At 36.3% G+C, this 19511-nt stretch overlaps 1 protein-coding gene across 3 annotated transcripts in view; it reads right to left on the bottom strand.

Annotated features, from left to right (window-relative positions):
• LOC140335858 (E3 ubiquitin-protein ligase HECW2-like) overlaps positions 1–19511 on the bottom strand; it is a 52254-nt gene that overhangs the window by 12051 nt on the left and 20692 nt on the right. For all 3 annotated transcript variants that reach the window (XM_072418843.1, XM_072418844.1, XM_072418845.1), the window contains one exon: positions 7997–8307. In XM_072418843.1, coding sequence (XP_072274944.1) covers positions 7997–8285 — 289 coding nt within the window. In that variant the 5' untranslated portion in view covers positions 8286–8307. The remainder of the gene's footprint in view (positions 1–7996; positions 8308–19511) is intronic.

The following is a 19511-nucleotide window of genomic DNA, read 5'->3' as shown; positions in this document are numbered from 1 at the left end:
TGAGTCTGGAATCTAGTTCCTTAAAAAAAACAGTGTATTTTAGGAAAGGAACTGTAAAAACATAGGCTAACCACTTCAAAGTCAATCCTGATCTCCTGCCTCTTCCTCCAGTCAGTGGAAAAGGAAGGAATATAAAAATGAGAGACAATTGAAAGAGCTACTAAAATAAATGCATAAATGCGCACACACTATTGAGTAATGCCTAGTGTTGAGAACACCTTGTCTATGCTGTCATTTCCTTAGATAAGGCATGCATGGACTTCAATATATTTTTTTTTTTTTGCTAGTACAGGATGTAATAGCCCATCCCCACGTAATTTCCTTCCTTTAGTGTGTGAACTGCAAATTAGGGACATGGTTTTAATGGACGTGGTTTAGCAGTGTCATACTGCAACAAGTATTTATTTCCTAGAAGCCATATTGCAAAAGTATTTATATATTTTTTATTTTATTATATTTTATTATGTTCTAATAATATAACACTGAATTGGTATATTTAATCAATCAGAAGCAGAACACTTTATCCACCAGGAGCTGCACCTTATATGACATAATGGCAAGGGAGCATTGCATGACACAGGAGCAAAACATTATGTACCCAGGAACAGAATATTATATCATTCAGGAAACATAATATTAACTAAGAATGGAATATTTCATCCCACAGTATTAGAACATTATATAATACAGCTGCAAAACATTATATTACACAAGAGCAGAGCATTTTATAACACAGAAGTAGAAGTAGATGCAAAATCTGTTATATTGAGCAAAATATAGTATTGCCCTAAAAAGAATATTTTATCTTATTATAAATACAAAACTAGAACAATTTATCATCCAGGAACAAATCATTAAAAAACACAGAAATAAAACACTATCACCCAGGAGCAATACATTTCATCCCCCAGGAGCAGATATCTTCTAGGTACATAACAATATTATCCAGGAACAGAATTATGTTACTGAAGAATACAATATGCTATAATTTAGCAGCAGAATATTTGTTACCACTAATTTATACATTGGGCCTGATTTATTAAATAAGCTCCCCAAGGCTGGGGAGGATACACTTTTATCAGTAAAATTGGGTGACCAGCAAACCTGGAATGGATTTCCATTTCTGCTAGCAAATGTTTTGAATCCTGAACCAGATCCATTCCAGGTCTGCCGGATCACCCAGCTTCACTGATGAAAGTGTATCCTCTCTAGCCTTGGAGAGCTTTAATAAATCAGGCCCAGTATATCATTCAGGAGTCAAATAATAAATTATTTTCTTCCTTAGCATGTTCTGATTGAACTACAAGCCTGCACAGGCGTGAAGGCAGATCCCGGGAAGTCCAGGTGGTCCAAAGTGGAGGAAGTGCAGACGTCTATTGACGTTGATAAACAGATTCGCCCCTCCTGTTTACAGTGCTGTTTCTTGCTTTCCATAAAGTGGTAAATATAACTATGTGTATAGTATTGTTTACTTAGCTTAAAAATTCAATACATAAATATCAATATAACTTGTTTCACATACATATTTTTTTTTTGTGGGGGGATGTTGGGGTTGTGGGCAAAATTACTTCCATTCACAAAAAAACAATTTGTCAGCATACAGTAGTGTGCAAAGAAATCCCAAATGAGATAATAGCATTCATCAATGTTTTGGTACTGCAATCGTAAAGAAATTATGCAGCATATGACTAACTTTAAAAGGCCGATTAAACAACCTTGCTTTTAATTGAAAGGCTTTAACATATAATACTGTCAATGTATCAGGAAGGTTTGGAACTGCATGGAAAAAACTGGTATCTACCACTGGAAAAGTATCTCTTATATTCTTATTACACAAACAAACCATATAAATGTGTGTGTGTGTATATATTTATTTAAAAGTAAAAAAGAGAGGGGTTTTCAGTGGCTCACATATAAAGGCGTATTTCAACACTGTATTATATATCTTACATGCTATAAATATAGTCAGGGTTACCAACTCCTATTAAACATCTTGGGGTTGGAATGACCACACTAGACAGCAGGTTGCTATTTAGGTATGAATCAGAGAGGATTTTAAATGTAGAATTATAGAAACTACCAGGGTAGAGCAGAAAGAGAGTTACATTGGCGATTTCTTTAAGTCTACACACCCCTGAAGAAGCCATTAGACGCAACGCGTTGGTCTACAAAACGCTATACAATTTATACAGTTAAAACGCTCTCTGATTTATAAATAATTAGCAACCTGCTGTCTAGTGCAGTCATTCCAACCCCATGGTGTTTAATAGGAGTTGGTAACCCTGACTTTATTTATGTATTACTGCATGTAAGATTTATATTACCGCTTTGAAATACACCTTTATAGCCACTGAAAACCTCTCTTTTCCTTTCTTAAAAAATGTTTTCATATGCAACTTTTAGAGGTGGCTAACGACTAAGATAATAATACGAGTGGAGTCTAACCATACAATACATTTTTAAATGAAAGGGTTAACTTGGTTGCCCTTTTTTTTAGTATCCAGCTCCAAATTCCAGGATGCTTTGGCTCATTTCCTCAAGTGTCCTGATCTTTCAGTAAACACAGCAGTTGCAACAAGAGGAAATGATTCATCTAAGTGTAATGAGACCGATATAAGTAAGAAACCACTTTTTTAGGCACCCTTCTTTTTTTACCAGCTCAGCCTCACATCTATATAAAGGTTGTGGACCAGAAATTTTCTGTTATGAACATTGATTCAGAGATAATTTTGTTGTTACTAAACAAAATAAAACAAAAAATAAACAAAATATTTTTTTTAATCTATAGAAAAAATAAATAACCAAATAAGAAAAAAAATGTCCTAGTTTGCTCTGTGCAAGTTAAAAAATAAGTATTGTTATTACATCAAAAAATGATAATTTTATTCTATCATGTATACAATTTTTCTGGCACTGACATGACATATCTGGAACAAAATATGATGATGGCAATTTAACCATATGTGTTTATTGTGAAAGTGTGACAAACAAAATAATAATAAAATCAAAAAATGATAAAGGGGAAGAAGGAGGTAATTAAGGCCGCTGAAAGTTATTAGGGATTATTTTTTTTTGTTAACATGTTGTAAGTAAATTAAGGTAACTTTTTTGATCTGTGCTAGAATGAAGGCGCAATTATGATGTAACAATCCATAAATACGAACTGTATCTAACAAGTATTTTGAGTAAGAAATCTTTTTTGGGGGCACCCAGCAGTTATATAATGTTTCTATATATTGTTTCTTAATATTGTTACTTTATATTAAAAAGACATAAACATACAATTTTTAGGACAAATAAAATGCTGCCTAAGTAGCACACCTGGGCTTCACTTTCACAGTTGAAAGCTTCAGGATTCTAAGGCTAAGTACACACGTGCAATAATTGTCATTGGAAAGGATCGTGAACGACAAAAGATTGCACGATACATGAAGAAGTGTTGTACATACTGCTCTATGGAGAGGGGAGGGGGAGAACGACGGAGCAGCACCCCTCTGTGCTCTCTCCCCTTCACTTGCATTACGATCGTTTGCAATCTGTGCATCCGCCAGGGCAGTCGTTCGGACGATGGATGGCGAGCACCGTACAAATGCAACATTCTTGTCCAATATCAGCCCTGAGCCAAATATCGGACAAGAACCCTTGCACATGTGCAATGTGCAATCCACTGGAAGCATATCTTCAATTAAAATATGTAAAAGACCAGTGGCAATGAAGTAAAAGCAAAACGCTAACCTTGTTTGTACTCATGTATTAAACATTTAAAAAGCCATATTCCCAGACGATGCTGCTGAATAATGCACAAACACATCAACTGAAATCTTGCAAAGCTATACCCGTACCTAACAGAGTGTTGTGCGTTTGAGTAACGATAAAAGTACTATTTATTAGAAGAATTTAACACTAAACTCAAGGAATATGATGAAAATGGTAATTAATTAAAAATCAATTCTGTAGAATAATTAAAAGAAGTTTAGGTTTAATTTAGTTCAGCTAACAGCTATAATGAATACATATAATCTTTCTATATTTCCCCTACACAGAAAGAACCAGATAAAGATGAGCAAATGGAACCAATTAGGTCTCTGTTACATTGCACAGTGCCGTTACTTGAAGGCTGAAAGCTTACCGACAGGGAAAGGGAACAGAATGAATGAAGTAGTGACCTCAATCAGCAAGCTGGTTTGAGATTTGGACTAGACTGAACTGCAAGAAATACAGAGGATGCCTTTACTGTCTTACTTAAGAGGAATACAATTCAAGAAGGTCAGAATGAAGTCAGAGCTCTGAATAGGCACAGTGGGTTCAGATTATGGAATTTAGAAAATGGTGAAGCCACTAATTTACCATTGTGAACCAGTGAGGAATGTGGAGGACACACGGCATTGGCAGAATTATTAGTTTCCCTGCAGACTTTGAGGAATGATTCTTCATTCTTTGACATAGGTAGTCAGAAAGGTAGGTATTCTGGTTCTTTCTAGTAAACATTTTATTCATACTTTTCAGACATGTTGAAACATCTCTTGTGCCCTGAAATACTCTGAAAAGATTCCCATATAACGAAGAAACAAATATGACTATATTATGATACACGTATGGTATTGTATGTATGCTGGTACTCTGTATTTATTGTAGGCTCTTCAAGGGAGGATACACTTTCATCTGTGAAGCTGGGTGATCCAGCAAACCCGGAATAGATTTCTTCAAAGTCATTTGCTATTTGCTAGCAAATGTTTTAAATCCTGGACCAGATCCTTTCCAGGTTTGCTGGCTTCATTGATGAAAGTGTATCCTCTCCAGTCTTGGAGAGCTTTGCTAAATCAGGCCCCCTAACAGGAGATAGAAAACCAAACCTTTACCTCTTTGTATCGGCTTACTGGCACTTTCTAGCAACAAGCATCCTACATATCGGTAAATAATAATTTGTAATAATAATAATAATAATAATAATGTGGCATAAAAGGTATTTTTTTGTTTAAAAAGGGTACTATTTAATCTGGCCCTTACCCCTTACTCTTCAATGCCAGTGCAACAGAGCAGTGCATGCTGAATAGTTTATTGTAGAATCATTTTGCCCATGCAATCACTGCATTCTTGGGTTGTTTTTTATGATGTGGGCTGGGCAAGAGCAGTAAGATATCAAGTCATATTGATTTGTCATATCTCCATACAAAGAACCCAGAGTGCCCCAGTGCATTAGGCATTTATTGTATGGCACACACCTATAAATCTATAAAAGATATACTCACTCAAAATTTTAAAACCATAACCATAAAAACACAGATCTTCCAATCTGATAAGGAATAGTATTCAGAAGAGGGAAACTTCTGCCGAGATAGATAAGGTTCTACAATTAAAGTCACTTTAAGAATCGCTGACAGCTTGACCACTATTTGCTATTAATAGACTGGTAGTCCCTCATCAAAATTACTATTCTTCATCAGCTTATAAGATTTTAGTGATTAGGTTTACAGATACTTTAAAGTAACCCTGCCAAACCTGGGTAATTCAAATTGATTATATAGTGAAAACATTTAGACTTTTAGGTTACCTTTAGTAAAATCATACATCAATATAGTAATAAATTACAGGAGTAAACGTAATTAGCAAGCAAACAGTTAAAACAATCTTTAATTTAACTCCCTAAGAATTGTAAAAAGGTTAACCTTAAAATTTCACCTTTATAGCAGAGGTAGAGAAATCTGAGCTTCTCCTTGTGGAGAATAGATCCTGGCAGGTTACCAACCTTCCAAAGTAAACAAACAGCAGGTGTTTCTAAGCTGTTAAAAATGACTAAAACTTGATTCTAGAGTTTTTTTTTATCTTTGAGAGTAAATAGCTCCACATTAAAACACCAAGAGATCAAGAATACCTTGTTTTAAAGCTGTTTTACTGTGTGCACTTTCAAAATGAACTAAATCCTAAACTATCCTTTAGGGTTAACATTTATATTTCCAAATATGTTATAATTGAATATAGACTAAATTTCCCATTTAAAGAATCACTAGACCCATTCTCTAGTACTGGATAGGTAATAAATTTAGCTCACATGTAGGAACGTCCACCCATGCTTTTCATTGCATTCCTTTACTACCTTGCTTGTTGTTAATAGACGGCACCTATTTACATAGGAAACATTTTATATTCCCTAAACAATCCTAATAAAGTATTTTCTACAGTTATGGATAGGAAGAAAACTTTCAATTGCACTGGCAATCAAAGAATTTACAGCAGCAGTCCTTAATATTAGTTCCAACAGGTAACAATCTCTGATACCACAAGAACACAGTAATACTTTCCAGGCAGTGTGACTTATCCATCCCCAGGGGGTAGTTTCCTGACAGTTTGGGTTTTACAAAGTTAGTTAAATTACTGTAATGACTCATTCAACCCTGGAATAAAGTTAGGTGCTGCAACAAATCCTGCTCTTTAATTTTTAGTAGTATTTGTGTTTGGAGTGAAGATCTAAGCCAGACCTTAATCTGCATAAATAATGGAAAATTTTGGTGACAAGGATACATCACAGATCTTAGGACAGAAAATGTCATCTATGTTTATTCACATGTGATATTCCAAAAAAAGGTGCTTTCAATATCTGCAACTATAATTCTTCTGCTACAGGTCTTCCATTCACTTCATTAACATTTTATGAATCTAAATGCCGAACCAACCACTGAAGAAAAGCTCTTCTCTCATCAATACATATGCATCTCCAAAATAGCACTTACCAAAGAATTATCGTAGAAATGTTTAAATGGGAAACAAACCTCAAAAACATGGCTTGGGTATAAATCAAACCAATTAGAAAACATCTCTATAACTTCACTAGTTTGCATAAATCCATTCATGACCTCAACAACTTTATAATTATTATTAGATATTAAAAATGTCCTAAAAGACAAGATATGTGACTGACCAGGCTTGAAAGGAGCTTTATGGGTAAGATATGTCAGTCTGTTGTAGGCATGAAGCAGAATCCCTCACCCTCATTCAAAAAAAAATCCTAAAATATGTTCCAGTGCATACAAGCACAAAATAACCAAAATGTCTACTAAATAAATCTCTAAAACTGTAATATATACTAAAAATACATCCAAACCTAAAACTATACAAATGTGTATACAAAAATAGATGACATTATGAAGGTTTTCTTCTTACCTGGTTAATGTTGTCCCAGTGCTTCATGTAAGGAAAAAGAGAAATTCAATATTGAATTCATAAAGAATTTCAATATTGAATTTAACTAGAACCTAATTTACCCAGCCTTTTCACAGAGATCCTCTTTAAAGTGGAACTGAAGAGAAGAAGAAGAAAGGTGTGCGTCCTGCCTGGCGCTGGAACATATATAGGTAAGCCGCACTGATTTAGTTGCTTTAGGACCTCTGTGAAATTATATTCATCTCAAAACTATAATATTTCAAAACAAGCTCTAGTGTGGTTAGCAGTAGTTGTCCTATCAATCACTAATATTCTCATTCTAAACACCTAGGCATACACAAATAATAGGGATTCTGCTAGTAGAAGTAGGCAAAATTTAAAAAAAAATATTTCACACCATAATTTTCAATCTATTATCTTATTTTTAGAAAGTATGTTCATCGTTTATGTACTTAATTACAATTATTTTCACTTGGAATGTGTTCTTAGCACTCTCCCTGACCCTCTTTTCCCCAACTTAAAACTCTTGAACATTTTTGTTCAAAAAAAAACTTCATGTTTTTTTTTTAATTTTTCACTTGAAATATGTTTCCTTCAACACCACCCCCTCCATGTTTAAGGTTTTGCCATTGACCTGAAAGGCAGCAAGTTCAACTTGAAATATCAAAAATATTTTTCAAAAATCGCCAATTGTGAAAATGGGATTTTCGCTGTTAAATCAACTTCACACAAATCACTTTATTATTATGCAATATCAGTGGAACCTTTACAAAATTATGGTAAAAAGCTTATTATACATAATTTGAAACAAACACATATAAAAATGTATCACACTTACCAATGTGATAAAGCCCAATCCAATCAGTGGGATCCACTTCTTCCTTGATATCCCAGAAGATGATAAGTTCCTGAGAATGACCGAGTATGTATTCATACATGCTGGCTGTCAGGCTGGAACGACTGTCAGAGGTTACCAAGTCCGTATCACTGTTGGCCCGTTGAATGTTCAAGTTCTCAGTCATTGCGCTTTCAGATGCAAAACTTTGGAGATTCTCAGGACTCAGAGTATAACGTAGTTGTGGGTTACGCTGTCGTAGGAAACAATGTTCCCGAGCAGAACTGGCCATAATCTATAGGTTACTCAAATATCTAAAAAAAAAGACAAGTAGATAACAAGTTAGGGTTTTAAAATGTGAAACCATAGGTCTAGCAATATTACAGACGACAACAACAAAGATTTTTTTGACCTGAAAATGACGGTTAAAGGATAATCTTTTGTTTATTTTCAGGTCACACCAGTGTTCATGAAAAGTGTATAACAAACTCTTGCCATGTAGTTTGATATGAAAGTTTACACAATTTACATGAGAACACAGCACCACCTATTGGTGGCCAGCAATCATGCACAAAAGTGCCATTTAACAGCAAGTGACCCATTATAGCCATCCGAAAAGTACAAAATACTTTAACCTTTAAAATAGGGCACAAAAGATATATGAGTCCATGCACTTGATTACTGTTTTGAATGTTAGCAGTAACAAATACACTTTGTGCCCTAGGTTTATACTCGAGCAATGCAGTTTTCCTGATTTTTCAGGTAAAAGTAGGTACCTCTTAAGATCGAATTACATTTAAGTACATACAGCATTTGAAACTTTTATTCATATAAGTAATTCCATTTGACTCGCATAGCCTTTGAATTAACAAAGAATTAAAAAATATCTTGATGCAGTGAATGTAAAATGCTTGCGTCATCAGTGTCAGGATTTTTCTTTCTAGTTAAAGATCTCTGTGCTAGATTTTGAACATGTGCAGTGACATAACCATGCCATGACATAACCAAGCCATGGGTCAAAGTTTTGCAAGATCTCTTTTAGATTATTTCTCTGTTTACATGTAATGACTATTTTCCTTTTTTTGGAGGAAGCTGTGAGAAACATGTATTAAAGCATACCTGAACTCAGAATTTTCACTTTACATAAAAGGGTAGACAACCCTTTTATTTAAAGTACAAATTCTGTTTTTTTGTGGGGGGTTTTAACTGCAACAAGTGCAGGCGAATGGAAGCGTAGAGCCTCCTGGAATACCTACGTCTCGCATCTCGGAAGGCTCCTGGCTGCTCCTTCTGCGAATGCCCAAGTATCTTGGGCATGCGCAGGAGAAGCCTTTAATAAAAAGGTAAAAAATGGCCAATCTCTCGCATGCACAGTGGGATCGGCGGGTTTTTTTACCAAACTACGTCACCTGACACAGGCGCAAGACGTAGTTTGGTAAAACTACGCTCGGGTGACGTAGTTTGGGAAAAAAACCTGCCGATCCCACTGTGCATGCGTGAGATCGGCAATTTTTTTTTAGGAAGAAGAACCATGAAGACGGATACCGGGATGACGTGGGACCTGATGGAAGAAACCTCCCAACGTATCGACTGCTCTGCAGGATTGTGATGGTAAGTGTTTTTTTTTTTTGTTTTGGGTAGTTTTGGGTTTATTTCCTCTTAATATTAATTAATAATATCTTAATATTTCTTAATCAATGTATGCTTCTCTAAAGAAATCTGAAATTATATATGACAAAGTAAAAGGCCAGCTTTAACAATCTGAATATTATAAGTTATGAAATGTTCTATAGCAGTAGGAGGTTTATTTTCTTAAAATTGACAAAAAGCATTACATAGTGCATCCATTAGGATTAATTCACTAAAAAGGAATTAAAAAAATACTTTCAAAAATGGTATTCCCTGAACATCATTTACTAGGAATAAAAGAAAACCTTAAAAACAACCCTTCCGTAATTCGTCATGGTACAATTTTAGGGCTCTTGGTGCTTCAACCAGCTGATCTTCTACAAATTAAGACATATATAGACGTATGTGCTTTTTCGTACATTTAGTGGTGATCACCTCTATTTTTGTAATTATTTTGATTTTGATTCTATTGTCCAGCATTATGATGATGTTGATCTTAAGAGACACAAACTAACATACTTATTTATAGTTAATAGTTATTCCTAATTGTTCTTTTTTGAACTTATATTCTTATACCATTACCCAACCCCCCCCCCCCCTTTGATTTGATAAAAATATTAAAAAAAAAAACAATTGGATCCGCAATCGACAATGAACACAATATTTTATTTGTTATTCAAATTCATCAGACTTTCCACCTGTTATTACCCTCAGTATACTAACCCAAAGGAATGAAACTGTCTATTTTGATTGTTAATTTGTATTTCATGTTAATTCTTTGTATCTTTATTCCCACTGTCTAAAATCTCATAATAAATTTTTTTTTGAAAAAACAAAAAAAAAAAAAAAATCTATATTGCTTAGCAGGAACATTTAGATACAATAAAAGCGGGAAAGCCAATTAACTCCCTAAATTTAAACGATTTGGCTTACCATTATGCATAAACCTCTCACTGCGTTTTAATTACATTGCAGTACAAATGGTTGACGCATGTTAAATAAAATCAATCAGTACAGAAAAAAACTGCAGATAATAGATATTCAGCAGCAAAAGGAACATCATGGTAACTGGTGATAAAAATCATACTCTAGTATCACCTACTGTCTTTTCATGATAAGCTGCAGGAAGACAGTATATTACATTTCATGTTCAATTGCAAATAAAAGAATTAAAGACTGCATCACTGCAGCTAAAACTTTGGCTAACTTACATTTACAGTGGATTCCATAGTATTGCCTCAATAATACACCAGGGATAAAATGTTAAAGAACACAATCTCAGTATACCTGTGATGTATTCCAGCGGAGTCCCAGGATGTGTGAGGGAGGAGCATTCTTACGCTCTACACATACTGTATATTTGCATCATATTACATACTGCATGTATACATTATAATTATATGCAATGTGACTTTATATCAGTTCCTTTGTATACACAGAATGGTTCAGTGAAAGGCAGTAGCTATTTGTATGTTTAGGACATTTTTCCCATGTCCGTTCCAACACATTCCACTGAATTTCTTTGGTAATGAATTCAGACCTTATATGCACTAGAGCAGGGGTCGGCAAACTTTCATGGCTAATATGCCCCAATGGCTCTGCCCACCACCAGGAAAGCCCCCTGAAGTGAAAACCCTCTCCTCCGTATGCATTACGGAGGAGAGAGATTTCCCTTCAGGGAGACTTCCCTATTTACCGCCCCAGCGGAACTATCAACGCCGGCCACAGTAATAAGGGGAGCAACAGCAAGGAGGCAGCAAAGGAGCTCCAGCGGCTCCAGCTTCGGCAATTCCTAACGCCCCCTGGCCGATCCGCTGGGACCCGCGGCACCGGAGCCGCGGGTTGCCGGCGGGCATTTGGCTGGATCGGCCAGGGGGCGTTAGACAGGAACGAACTACTGGCTAGGCCATGTCTGGCCTAAAGGCCGGAGTTTGCCAACCCCTGCACCAGAGATACTAATGCTTTGCTACTGGTAGCCTGGGAATCCTTTTTAATATTTATATTTTTTCAGAGGAAGTAAAAACACAGCATGCAAAGTATCAAAGCACATGCATAACATAATATAAAGTATTGGGGTAAATTAAATCACAATGAGCAATCACAGGTGAGATCCATCGAAAAACATTTAAGAGGGGAAGAAAAATTAAATGTATTAGTTGCCTGAATAAATGTGATCACAAAACATGCATCAAACTCATTGCATGAGTTGCAACATTACATTACCGTCAATCTTTTTTATCTGCACTTGTTCAAAAAAAGCCAGGGAAGAGAAACCATGATGTATAAATTGTAAAAAAAACAACAGCAAACAAAAATTATATCTTAATAATCTAAAATGTTGCTCTGTGCTTTTAATGGTTGCTTTGCATAGAGGAAGAATGTGTGTAAAAGACTGAACCTCTTCACAATTGTACTGCAGTCTTCACACCTATTGGTTGTTAGAGGAAGTTAAATCTTCACCAATAGGAGGCTTTTAGGCCAAGTAAGTGTTGGAGATTCTCAAACTCTACTAAAGTAATAAAAGGTTAGAACCTACTTCATATTTTATATTTATCTATTTTCCTTCGGTGAGTAGTTTCTTTAATTACTGTGGAAATGGTCACTAAGGTGAGATGATATGCTCCAATAAAAAACTGAGGATCTAATCCATTCACATATACAAAAGTGTAATAATGCAACAAGAAATAGAGTCGCATTTTTTTAGACTATTTTTCACCAAAGTACAGGAATTTTGTTACCAAAACAGAACCCCTACCCTTCCCGTTTCTATATAATATAGAGGGGTTCAGTTGTCCACCAAAGTTAACTGGGCAGGGCTAATAACATGGCTCAAGATTTTACTGTGCACAGAAAGTTATTAAGTTCATGCAAAAAGGGTTCTGGAAAGAAAAAACTGTTTATGTTTGTACTTATAGAAATAATCTCACAAAATGTATTTATTGGTAACAGTCCGGAAGAAGGCAAGAAAGTATGTGTAAGTCCTTGGTCCAGCAACAGTTGTTGCCAGACAGCAATCCCCCAATCTAATGCTGCACTTGTCACCTATAGCAAGCTTTGAGGGACTGGTTGTGTTTCCCAGTGGCCCTAGGACAGTGCAGAAGGGATAGCGTCTGGGGAAGGGCCCGCAGAGGACTAGGAGCAGTACCAAAATTCCAGCAGGGACAAGTCCAGACTACAAAGCAAGAGGTCATTCACAGGTAATTCGTCCACCAGACAAGGTCAAGACACAAAGCAGGGTCGGTCTAGGCAGCATACATTGGCAGGGTCAAAAACAGGCAAGGTCAGCAACAGCAAATCAGATGAATTTACACTCCAGGAGCAAGTTAGCCCGGGTTAATGCTACAACAGGCACTGGAGACTGTGAGCAGAAAGGCTATAAAACCCTAGCAGCCAATTACAGCGCAGGATTGAATCAAGAACTAATCTGCCTTCAGCTGTGCACAACCTGAGTGTGTGCCAGGCATGCCGATAAAATACATCTCAGGCTGCATGGCTAAAGGGAAGCAGGGGCTGCTGCTATTTCTTTGTTCTTCTTGCTGCTGCGAGTGACATTGCTGACAGAATAAATGGGGTTTGATGCTGTGATGGCACAGAGCGTGGGAATGCCGGCCAGCCAATCATCTCCTAACATTATGTTAGCAGTAAACAAAATTGTCTTACTTGAACTTGATCAGCATTTTATCCAAGGTATACAAAGGTTGCCGATATAATCATCATCCTAGCAATTTAATTAAGCGCATTTTTGTGAACATCAGTGCAGGGGTCATCTATCTAATAGCAAATCCAAACATTAATGTGTAATTCCATGTAAGCAGCTTAATACAATCAGGTATTTATGAGGATCAGAATACTATCACTTTAGTTATAATATGCACTCTCATTAATCTAGTATAATAGAAACGCCAACTTGATTAGGACAAACAATTTACATGCTGTTTTTATGGAAATTTTATTTGCATATGTAAACCAATTTTAGTAGCTAAATATTATCATTTTTTTTATTTTTAAGCAGATGGGTGCCCTAATCAGAATATATTGACATTTTGCTGAATATGGCAGATACTTACCGGTGATAAGTCCCCCTGACAGGTCCAGTGCCTGTCAGCAGTGCATCCTCAAAAGGTTTCCCTCGTCGTCAGCTACATTGTGGATTTCCGTGAAGACGGGTGATCCTCTTTGGCCTAGATGGCCACTGATAAAGTACCACCTGCACATGTGCCATACAGTGTAGAGCAGGGGTGCCCTGCTTTTTTGGCTTGCGAGCTACTTTTAAAATGACCAAGTCAAAAGGATCTATCAACAATAAAAAAACTAAACATATATTTATTTATATATATACCGAGTATACTAAACAAAAGTGACTGGAGCTAATTGGACATTGAATGGCAGGACATTGCACAGACATTGCACTACAAGACTATAGTGAAAGGAAAGCTACAGTTCACCTGTCATAGGAGAATGACGTGCTGCACAAGAAAAGAACTGCTAATTTGTACAAAGGTATCTCAGTAATTGAGCCCTGAAACTGAGCCAGAACTGACTTGGCAGCCCAGCACTGCTCACCTCAGACTGCCCTCCCTCTCTGCCTCCCTCCCCACTGGTACACGAGCCTTCTCACACACTGAAAGACATCCCCAGCATCCCTATAGATGTACAGCAGGGCTGCTGGTAAACAGCAGAAAGGGGTACGGCAGGTCTCCGCGACTGACTCCAGTTGCTTTTGCGATCGACCAGTAGATCGAGTTCAACATTTTGAGCACCCCTGGTGTAGAGCTTCAACAAATAGCCACCAGAAGCCAGGGATTTTCTTTTAAGTGACATTGCTTATCTTTTTGGTCAATTAATACTACCTTCTGAAGACTTTTTTGTTTTCTTAGATTAGACTCGCTTTAAGTTTACTCTGTTTGATATTTGGTTCCATTAACATAACACGACAGTTAGTCAATATAATAAAAAATGACATCTTGGATACATTGTATGTATCTAATATGGAAATATATACGCTTTTTGAAAACCCTAAAGTAATACTGGAAGCCCTTTATAAAAGAATCATATACAGTCTGTAAGGCATATCGTTTTACCATATGCTCTTTTCTGGTTTGCTTCCTGTTAGTGTTGGGTTACACATTGATCTATGATGATGGGGGCATGCTTTCACTTATCTCCCCTATTATCCAGTATTGCATTTCCACTTCATGCTGATTTTGCTTTTCTCATATGACCACAACTGCTGGTAAATCTTACATGTGATAGGCTGCTGCTGTCATAATGTAGATTTTAATACCAGATGTCTTGGAAATGTTTTATATGGCGATCATCAAGTACAAACAGTACAACAGTACACAACGTCAAAACTTTCTTATAAGATTATTAAATGGAGTATGAGATTTTTAAAATGTATGTTCAACTTTGTCTCATTAGAGAGATTTCACACCACTCCCTTTCCTAAAGACTCAACTGGAAGTTAGAGGATAATTTTCCAATGTAAAGGATAACCTCCCGACATGAGTCCCAAAAACTCAATCCCGAAACAAGAGTCCAAATTTGAAAATTTTCTATTTCTGTTCTGGTGGCATTTCAAAAGTTTGGATATGTCCTCATTTTCATTTCAATGATAGTGGTAATGAAGATCATTAAAGAACATTTGTCTCCCTATTAAAAGCATAAACAGAGATAGCATTGAGCGAATCCCCATGCTCCTTCATACAGAGAAGTACAGTGCTATTAGGGAGGGGGTAACTTTAGCCAGTTGGTGCAGAGCCCTCACCTAAAAGTTACTACCTGTTCCTGGGCTGTGTTTCCTTTGTGTAATTATATGATCAAATAAAGGGAGCATTTTGGAAACATTTTTACATGTCATTGCTTGGACATATCATTTTACAATGAAACTCCTTGTAAACACTTGCTAATGAAAACCCATAACATGAGTAAAGGCAAATTGATATTGTCACTCCCAAAGTTCTCAGCTTCAGAACTAGACTCCTGACCTGTACACCAAGACACCGGTCATACAAACAGAAATAAGAAAGATTATTAGGAGTTTGTTCAGATAGATGTGAGGGAGCACAAACCTTGCTGATAGCAGAGCTATAGCTCAAGCTCAGTAGCAGGAATTTGGACCTTTGCAATAAGATTACTGCTTCTCAACAGAGAACAAGGGTCCTATTGCCCTTTTTTTTTTTTACTTAGGTTGTGACTGTAGAAAGAAAACCAGACATGTTTTGTTTTCATGCACCTCAGTGTGTAGAGCTGCTTTAATTTGTGGGTTTCGTTGAGCTTTAAGTTTTCTCCCTATAATATGTATAGGAGGACATAGTTTGCAGGTGAGTGACTGAGCATTAAATAAGTTATGGAAGTAACAAATTGGATTCTGAAAATGGAGCAAAGGAATAAAGGTATGAAGATGGTATGTAATGTCTGTATGGTCAACCAACAAATGAAAAGCCTAACCTCCACTAACTATAAAATATTAAGAATGAACTTTTTCCACTTTTTGTGAATGTCATTAATTCTAATCTATCAATCTAAGTGTGTGGCACAATGATATGAGTAAAGGTTAGACCTTTTCTCCCCTTAATGCAGAACTAAGCAGGAAAAACAAAAAACTGGGGGCAGGCAGCGGGGTCCCTTCTTCAACACAAAACAAACTTACCTGCTTGCTCTCAATCCTTTGTTGAATGTGCATTGGATTCACACATGCAGCTGTGTGTATGATCCTGGCATATCTGGGTGCGGTGAATTAATGAACTCCCATGCATTACATCAATCTGGTCTAGCAGGGTAAAATGGTTTACAACTGGGTAAAGATTTTGGCACTAGCAATAGAGCAAGTGGAGGTCAGTTTACTTCCATGGAAAGCATTCATATAAATATGTCAGCTTAGTTAAAGTTGGCAAACATGGTATTAACAGATCTAAAGCAGAACATTATTTGATTCATGATTACATATTTTATATAACTTTGTACATTCTTTCTAGCTGCACATCTGTATATCACAAGATCGGCAGCTGCTTGTCCTCTAGCAACACAGTTTCTCTGCCCAAAGAAACCAGCTCAGTATACCAAGCATATGGGGTACTTTATGGATAAAGCATATGGACCTGTAACCTTGCTTATACTAGAACATATGCTTTAGTTTACCGGGTGCATTAATACATACCTAAATGCAACATTTTTACTTTACGTAGAAGGGTAGTTTTTTAAGTGCAACACCATTTGTTTTTTTTTTTTAAAAGGGTACAGCACTGCCCCTTTACGTCTTGATCGACGTGGCTTAATGAGAGTGCAGAGCCTTCCGAGATACCTACGTCATGCATCTCAGGAGGCTTTGGCTGCTCCTTCCGCGCATGCCCTCATCTCGGACAAAGGCAGAAGGGGCATTTTCTCAACCAAGGGGAAAGAGATGCCAATCTAATGCAAGTGCAGTGAGATTGTCTCTCTTTCTTTTTCCCCTTTACAGTGGCTATGTCACCCAATCTCAACCTGCGTAGAGCGAGATCGGGTGATGTAGAAAGAAGACAAGAAGAAGACTGAAGAAAAGAGAGAAGTTGACGACGAAGAGGAATTCCAGGACTGTGGGAAGGACCAGCGCCATCGAGGGATCAGCAGGATTAGGTAAGGTAAGTGTAGTTCTTTTATTTTTAGTTTAGTTCCACTTTAGGAGGAGATCACTCCCAAAACACTAGACCAGTACTCTACTATCTACAACTACAAATAAATAGATGCAGTGGACTTGTGTCACTCGGGGATAAGGAATTAAAAAGGTGGGTGTGTTGTTGGTTATCAGTTCATCTCTCTTATATAGGCAGAAGTTTAGGATTTTAAAAAATGTATTGAAAACAGTTTATTGTTAAAGCTCCAACAAAGATCTTTGTTGTACTTTGGACATGAATGTAATAAATACATCTTGTTCTATTAGTTGTTTACATCGATTTATCATGATACACTATTGCTGATCAGAAAAGCATAGTTTTGCTTTAGTACAGGTGAGTGAGACTTTATCAATGTTCTTGTCCCTTTTTACAAATGTTCCTTTAAAATTTTTCCTTCTGGCCTAATCACTTCTGCTTTTTGTGATGTGTACAGACATGGAAATTCATGCTGGAATCCCAATTATCTTACCACAAGTGCTAGACATGCAAAGCACAGATCAGTGCAGCGATCCCAGAAAACAGATACTGCGAGCAAACATTAAGCTTGTCAAAGATATACAGATTAAAAGATTAAAATGTATCAAATAAAACAATTTGAAATATAAAGAAAAAAGATAGATATACTAAAAACTGAAACTCCATTAATACAGTTATTAGAAAAATGTCATATTGTCTATGATTTTCAATGAATTTCATGACAAGGTAAGACAAAACAAACACAACATAAAAACTCTGGGAAATGGAAATAGCTACAGTACAAAGGCTATTAACATTCTGGTAAATATTTGCCAAAAGGGTGATCACTGTGGCAGATTTATTTGATGACATTTTTATTAGTAATATTCAAGAAATACTAGTGATCAGAATGTATTTCTACTAAAATTGTTAACAGGATATTTGTGCATTTCAAGGGAATATTTCTAAATTCTGTCACAAAGCAAGGTGATGCTACACAGAAGCAGAGGAGTAGATATTGCAAGAGATTTATTACAAGGACATAGCTAGTGTTCTAAACTCCTCCAGACCATTCCAAAGCCACACACTAATATAGAATAAAAAATGTCCCTGACCACTTCCAAATTATGCAGTTTATACTGAAAATAAGCTTGTTGTACCACAAATGTTGTTATTCTATACCCAAAATACAGATTATTTATTCATTTTTAATATTTAACCTTTTTTACCTATAAAGTCGGTGCACTAGCACAATCCATTGCTTCTGTTTCTGCTCAGTAATAAAAAACACTAAATTGTTATTCACTGGTGTATTTCCCTGTCATATTACACGGAAACCCACTATAAATCGCTTTTGTCCACACTAAGTATAGAGGCCATTCAATATACCTATCAAACCTAAAAAAAGAGGTTTTCTGGATCTTCTGGAATATTTTTGTTGTTGTATAATAAACTGTGGACTCTTTTATCCAATGGTTTGGTACTGCTCTTCATGTTCTTTTATGGTATATTTGTTATAGACCCCTAGTTGGAGTGACTGTTCATGTGAGCAACTTCATCAGAATCATTTTATTTTTAGGATACTATATGCTTCTGATGTGGAAGCCTAAACGTATTAAATATTATTATCCTTTATTTATATAGTGCAGTACTGTGCACAGCCATAGCCATGTCACTAACTAAGGAGCTTCTAATCTATTGTTCCTAACAAAGTCTAAGGCCAGTTTTTTAGGCAGAACACAAATTAGCCTACCAGTATGTTTTTGGGATGTGGAAGGAATCCGGAGTACCCGAAGGAAACCCACACACACAGGGGGAACATGCAAGCTTCACGTGAGTTGTGTCCTGGCCAAGATTTGAACCTGGGATCCTAGTGCTGCCAAATATTCCCATAGATGCTGAAAAAGCATTAGCTTTGTTCTAGGGGTATTTCTGTGAAAGGGGAAGCACTGACTAAATGTAATGGATCTTTGAATACTAAAAGATGTGATGTAAAACTGAAAAGAAAACACAGATACTTTACATCACTGGTGTAGACGTAGAATTAATTTGTATGTTTTTCACAATATTCAACAATAGTAGTTCTACCATTTAAAACCAATTATTATTAGGCTATAACAAATAATAAAACAATCCTCAAGCTAAGTAAATATCAGAAAGGGCACACACTGAGGAAAAAAATAAAAGAAGAAATTTGGGTTTAGATATACTTTAAAGCGAATCTGTGTCCGGTATTATCATGTTCTGAATGAATGGCAAAAGCACTTTAAAATAAGCTCTCA

This window comes from Pyxicephalus adspersus, chromosome 7 (genome assembly GCF_032062135.1).
Source record: "Pyxicephalus adspersus chromosome 7, UCB_Pads_2.0, whole genome shotgun sequence".
NCBI classification, from domain to species: domain Eukaryota; kingdom Metazoa; phylum Chordata; class Amphibia; order Anura; family Pyxicephalidae; genus Pyxicephalus; species Pyxicephalus adspersus.
This window is presented reverse-complemented; position numbering and strand designations above follow the sequence as displayed.